General features: G+C 30.2%; 1 protein-coding gene across 8 annotated transcripts in view; it reads left to right on the forward strand.

Moving 5' to 3' along the window:
* The window catches only part of LOC115234260 (E3 ubiquitin-protein ligase TRIP12), a 23,621-nt gene that overhangs the window by 5,362 nt on the left and 11,434 nt on the right, over positions 1-6,825 (forward strand). For 6 of the 8 annotated variants that reach the window (XM_029805181.1, XM_029805186.1, XM_029805183.1 and 3 more), the window contains exons 4-11: positions 1,032-1,118; positions 3,936-4,299; positions 4,502-4,680; positions 5,045-5,218; positions 5,287-5,663; positions 5,831-6,115; positions 6,210-6,590; positions 6,670-6,825. In XM_029805181.1, coding sequence (XP_029661041.1) covers positions 1,032-1,118; positions 3,936-4,299; positions 4,502-4,680; positions 5,045-5,218; positions 5,287-5,663; positions 5,831-6,115; positions 6,210-6,590; positions 6,670-6,825 — 2,003 coding nt within the window. The remainder of the gene's footprint in view (positions 1-1,031; positions 1,119-3,935; positions 4,300-4,501; positions 4,681-5,044; positions 5,219-5,286; positions 5,664-5,830; positions 6,116-6,209; positions 6,591-6,669) is intronic. The other 2 variants (XM_029805187.1, XM_029805188.1) reach the window with 2 other exon arrangements.

A 6,825-nucleotide genomic window follows, 5' to 3' on the forward strand; every position in this document is an offset into this window, starting at 1 on the left:
ATATATTTTATTTATTATAATATACCTATATATTTTTGTTTTTTTAATTTTTTAGTAATTTTTAATGATAAAAGAGATGTTTTTCTATGATTTAAATTAGAGCTGTCTATAATTTATGATATCATACAAGCGAACAAGCAGAAGATGAGTAAGAACAATGCTCGCTCGCTCACATTTACAATTACTTAGACAGCTCTTGGATCTTAATAAATGTATAAATATATAAATACTTTAAATTTTAATGTATATTGAGAAATTTTTACATATGAAGGAAAAAAATAAAACTAACAAACTGTGTTGTGTTAATAATTCGTAACAAACATTATTTGATAAATTTGATATTATTTGATAAAAAAAGTAGCTTATTCAAAAATTTTAATTAATGACAATTATGTTTAAGTCGTATTAATTATTCTATTAGTTTAAAAAGATTTCTCTTTGTTCTATTTATAAATGCTATATCAAAAGGATGAGATAAATATATATGTGTGTGCATGTGTGTAATTTGTTAGGTAATTTTTTCAACAAATATACAAAGCAAATGCATATACAAAGAAGAAGAAAAAATAAATTGCTTAGTTAGATAGCTTTTTAGCTTACATAAATCCTAACAAGAGACTCTTTATGAAGTTATATCTTTATATTAACACATATACACGTTTGTTACATCTCTACTTGTTCGCTAACTTATTAACAGAGTTATGTGAAATCAATTTTCAAATATGATACAGTATAAAAAAAACAATACTGAAATTCTTTCTGCTATATATAAGACTGAATTTTTCAATTTTGACTAATGAGAATTTCTACGAATTCGTAACTATATTACGAGTTTTGATTTAATATCATGATCAGTCATAAGTATTATGACAAAGTGTTGTATGTAATTGTGTAAATGAAAAAGAATAATGAGACCGTTAAGAGACACACATCAATAAAAGTGAAAATGTTGCAAGAGATAGGAATATAATAAAATTTAGAAAATGAAAACATTATCAAAATAAGAGTCATAGATCAGACTGTATCATTAGGCCAGAGGATGAGCGAATGTCTGGAAGGATTTGTGTCTGCTGTCAAAGCACTTTTTCCAATATCAACACAAACCTACCATCAAGAAGGTAAGCTTAAGGAGTACACACTTTGTACTACATTTTCTTCCCCTTATGTTCTCTTACAAATTATGCGAGTAGCTTAAACGAATATCAGAATCATTGAACTCCATTCTGAATTTGTTCCCTACATCCATATGCAAGCATCATCATTTACTATACTTAATATCAGGTAAAATTCTTGTGCATCAAGCTTATTTATGCATGATATTAGTTATGTAAATATATTTAGAGAGAGAAAGGAAAAAATACAATTTCAACTTATATTTTATTAAATTTGATAATTATTATGAGATTTAAAAACATGATTTAACTTATGACATTAAAAACCTAAATTCTTTAAATTTTTTTGTTATGTATATGTAACAAAATTATATCCTTTAATAGTTCTTATAATTGAATATATAAAAAAGAATCAGTGATATATTTTAATATTTGCTATAATATTATCTAGAATAATATTGGATAAATATATGTTATTGGATAAATATATGCTAAAATTTATGAACTACAAATATTTTCAAGTTATCTATGAATATATGGTACAAGACATTATAGATAGTTTATTTAATAATTAAATAAGATATTAAAAAAGTTATTGTGATATATAAAAAACATCATTTAAATTTTTGTATGTTACACATGTATATTTTTTAATTTAATGTTAAAAAATAATTCTTTGTAATTTAATATTTTTTACAAAATTATCATATATTCATCTTACATATTTAATACATATATTCATCTAAATTATTACATATATTCATCTAGACTAACATTTCCAAATTAATTATACCATGTAAGGGGTAAACTGACAAAACCGGATATGTATGCTCTTTAAAATGAATATTGTCGATTTCTTCATAGGCCAAATTTTTAATGGGATATCAGTTTATATCTTAACTGCTTCGAATTTAAGAAAGAATTAATAAAAAAGAAACTGCGAGATAGATTCGAAACATTGTATTATTTAAATAATGCAATTATATAAATGCTTATAATCAATATTTAAAAATTTTGTGATGTTTTTTACTGAAGTTTTGTACTTAGTTTTCTATGAATTTTTTAATGTAAACGTTTTACTCTCGAGATAATATGTTCAAGTTTTACCGGAGATCCTGTGAATATGCCATTTTTTTGTCATGTAATTACTCTATGTGCATATTCATGAGGTATATATTCTGTTGTCTCATTTACAGTTAATAGAAATGGTTAAGTATAAATAATAAAAGTATAAATAATAAATATATACACATTTATAAATATAATCAGTAAAATATTGTATTGGATTATAAATTAATGAATTTCTTTTTTTTTATGTTGATTTTTATATTAATAGGGAAACTTTTATCTTGTATAAAAACCGATTTTATATAGTAACCATTATCTCTCAGATAATTTTATCACATGTAATCATTAATCTCTTCTCTTCTGCAGTTACTGAGAAATTGGCTATTATGAAATTTGAAATTTATGTAAAGCAATGTGTACTTTGTTACATTTTGTTTAACGAGAATTAATTATATATATATATATATTAATAACGCACAAAAGGTGTAGAGAAAATATTCATGTACTTCATTATATTCAAAGAATCTCAATAAGTTAAACATATTCTCTTTTTACCGATTTTTTAATATATTCAAATTAATATATTTTACTAATTGAATTTTTAATACAAATTTAAATAAAATCGTTTAAAAATAATGTTTCTACTATAAATATTCTAATATAAATGATTTTTGATTCTTAATTGTTTCCAGAATTTACAAATATGTAGTTTTAATGAGAGGATAATTTAATTTTTGATCTTACAATTCCTTAATGTGTCGTATGATCAAAAATGGTCCAATTCCTCTTATACTTGCCATAACATGTCCTTTTTTACTGTACATGTCCTTTTTTACTGTCCTTTTTTACCGTCCTTTTTTACCATCCTTTTTTACCATAACAGTCCCAAAAATGTAATTCTTTAAGTCCTGGAAATTTATGAGGGTCAAGATATTTTCCATGGGTAGTCTTTATATTTCAGGTAATTCTGCAAAAAAGAAACCCCATGGTATCTGAAATAGAATCGTTGAGAAGGTCGTTGAGAATTTTTATTTAACTCGCTACCTGATGGGCGAAACGAAAAGTATTTTTCCACTCAAGTAACGGACAAAATTCGTAAAATTTTTCACTGCTATATGTGTGTGTAAGCCATATATGTGTAATTTGAAAACCATCAGAATCAAACTCATTTAAAAAAGAAGCAATGTGTCTTTGAATAATTTTTATATTTTATCTGTTGTAGCTATCTATATCATGGCATTTAAACAATATTACAGTATTCGTCTTACAATCAATATCGCGATCTTTAATTTCTGTGTCCTAAGAAAAACTTGCAACATTTAATGTTGCTAATCGCGCAAAGCTGTTTAAAGAAGTGGAGCTAAACAATTTTATACAAAAAATTAATATAAAATTGTTTAGTTGTAAAGTCCAAATAGATATTTATTTCTATAGAACAGATCAAAAATTGTATATAAAATTGCATGAAACATTATGATAGAAATCATAAATCACTTGTATAATTATCAAATTTGCAAAAATATTTGATTTTTGTAATTGTGTACATACTCACAACAAGATTTACATTTCTTTTTTTTCGAAAAATATTTTACATGCGTAAGGCATAAAAGTGTAAATATTAAAAATATTACATATAAAACCATGTTGACATCTGTATAACAATGAAAGTCTGTGCGCAGTTAAATGGTCACATAAAACGAATCTCAACCTTTGCCCTATGTATCTCAATGATTGTATGACATTTGGATATTTTAGATTCCAAATCTCACGGCGGTGCGGCCTGTAGTGCAACGAGTAGCAGTACGAGTAGTCAAGTCCTGGGTGTCAAGTCCAGCATCAGAGTGGGTAACGCAGCAAGTAACCCTGTGGAGAGTGGTGGGGGGGCGTTGGCACATGACGGGGCAGGCACGAGTGGCATCGCGTCTACGGCTACTGCCAATCCACCTGTGTCTGCCGCCGCTTCTGCCAACCCTGCACACCCTCATTCTACACATAAGCACCTGCTACGTTCTCGCGCGAAAGCTTCCGGCGAACAATCTAAGGAACTGCCATCGAGCAACAAGACTTCAGGAAAACATCATAAAAAAGACTCTACAACGGGTGCCTGCTCGAGTTCTAGGTAATTACTCGCGCGGATATTGATTAAAATGTTTGTTTTTTTTCCCCGATCTTAATTGCAAACTTAGCGATGAGATTTGTAATTAGTGTAATTATATAATTATTTATTAATTATAATTACATAAAAACATAATATAATTAGTTAAAACATAATAATAATAATAATAATAATAATAATACGTGGTTGACACATCATGTTACAGACATCGCTCCTCATCGCGCGTGAGGAAGCCGGTGGTTGAGAGCGGTACTGGAGGATTGAGTGTAATGTCAGGCAATGATTCCATCAGCGCTACATCAGTATCATCCTCGATTCCTAGCAGTCAGTTAATTTCAACCACAGGTGAGGAGGAGTCGGCATCAACTGCTACATCTGCCACAGGTTAAATATCATTAATATATTAGCTTAAGATTGATATTACGTTTAAGGAAAAGTTTGTCGGACATATTGATTAGTTATTAATTAGAGAATCTCTTTTTTGCAGCAGTTGTCTATCCAATAGCTAATCAGCATGCCTGATACATTTTTTGTCATATAAATATAATATTAATTTAACCCTTTGTAGTCAGAGCACACATTAATCTAACGTTTTTATTAATTAACAAATTCTTATGTATCATGTAAAAAAGTTATGATGTACATTAAGTTTAACTTGCCATTCGTTCGCAAAGAGCTAATATATTTAATTTGCTATATCAAGCGCGATTGTAAAATTAAATATAAATTTTTCTCTTTACATATGAAGCCAGTGGAGGACCATCTGGAATGTCAGGAACAACCGGTGATAGCGAAAGTGATGATGGAGAAGTCGGACGATTACAAGCTTTGTTGGAGGCCAGAGGATTACCACCTCATGTATTTGGTGCATTAGGACCGCGAATGCAACACTTACTTAATAGAAGCATGGGTGCAAGTTCTGGTATGATATATCATATGTGATTTATATTTGCTAAAATATTATTTTTGTTTATACCAATTTTTATTTAGCTGCCAAGGCCCAACAATTATTGGCTGGTTTACAAGCTGTCGAAGATGAGGGAGAACAATTGCAGGCCGTTATGAACATGGGCGAGATCCTTGTAATGGGCAACGAAGATACTTTAACTGGCTTTCCTGTGAAGCAAGTGGTTGCAGCTTTAATTAATTTATTGGGAATTGAGCATAATTTTGCGATAATGACCCACGCGTGTCGTGCCCTCACGTATATGATGGAAGCATTACCGCGATCATCTACTGTTGTAGTGGACGCGGTTCCGGTGTTCTTGCAAAAGCTCGAATCGATCGAATGCATGGATGTAGCTGAACAATGCCTGACAGCATTAGCCATGTTGTCACGCAGACACAGCAAAACAATCTTACATGCGGTATGTATTATATTCACTGTAAAAAAGATATTTTAAATTTTGAGTTAAGAAAAACATTTTATATCGTTTTATGCCTAACACTTTACAGATGAGACGACTTTTCATAATTTGTGACTAATTTTGAATGAATTTTAAAATTGTTGCAATATTATTTTTCTTATTTTCAGGGTGGGGTATCAGCCTGTTTAAAATTCGTTGACTTCTTCAACATTACGGCACAACGTGCAGCATTAACAATTACCGCAAACTGCTGTCAAAATCTTCATCCTGATGATTTTCACTTGGTAGTGGATAGTTTACCGTTATTAACGAGCAGATTAACGAATCAAGATAAGAAGAGTGTCGAGTGTGTGTGTCAAGCATTCAGTCGATTAGTTGACAGTTTCCAACATGATCCCGTGATGTTGCATAAGATTATCAATGCCGAACTCTTACAGAATCTGCAACAGCTGGTGCGTGTTACATTAATAGAGCTAAATATATTTATTATTGGAATAATTTTTGGGTCTTATTTATAATGCATTATTCCATATATTTTTATTATAGCTTATGATTACGCCGCCGGTTAACAGCACTAACAATTTCATAACTGTATTACGAATGCTCTCTGTGATATCGAATCGCTGTCCCGATCTGGCACAGCTGTTGCTGCAACAAAATATAGCTTTCACGTTAAGTTATCTTTTAACTGGATCTCTCGAAGTGAAAACGGAAGATGTCGAGTTGGTACCGCGTACACCGCAGGAATGGTTCGAAATTACGTGTTTAATCGAAGAACTTATGCCTCCATTACCGACAGATGGAATATTCAGTGTAAATAGTTTACTTGAAAGGACCAGCAATCAACAGGAGACTGTTCAGTGGGAATGGCGCGACGAGAGACAATGTTCTCATCCGTTCAGTACTATAGATTCTAGAATTATTGAGGTGATTCTCTACTATTGCAATATACGAGTACTTTAATCAATCGATAAGTACAAAGCATTAATTGTACATACTATTTCAGATGGCGTTTCAAAATGGCGAAGATGAAATATGCCTTTCCTCTTTAGGACGAACTTACACTATAGATCTGACTGTGATGAAACAAATTAACGAAGATATAGGAATGGCAAGAAGTATATTTCGCAGAGTAAACGCCAATCCCACTGAGGGAAAGAGT

This window comes from Formica exsecta, unplaced genomic scaffold (genome assembly GCF_003651465.1).
Source record: "Formica exsecta isolate Colony F162 unplaced genomic scaffold, ASM365146v1 scaffold2, whole genome shotgun sequence".
NCBI lineage: Eukaryota > Metazoa > Arthropoda > Insecta > Hymenoptera > Formicidae > Formica > Formica exsecta.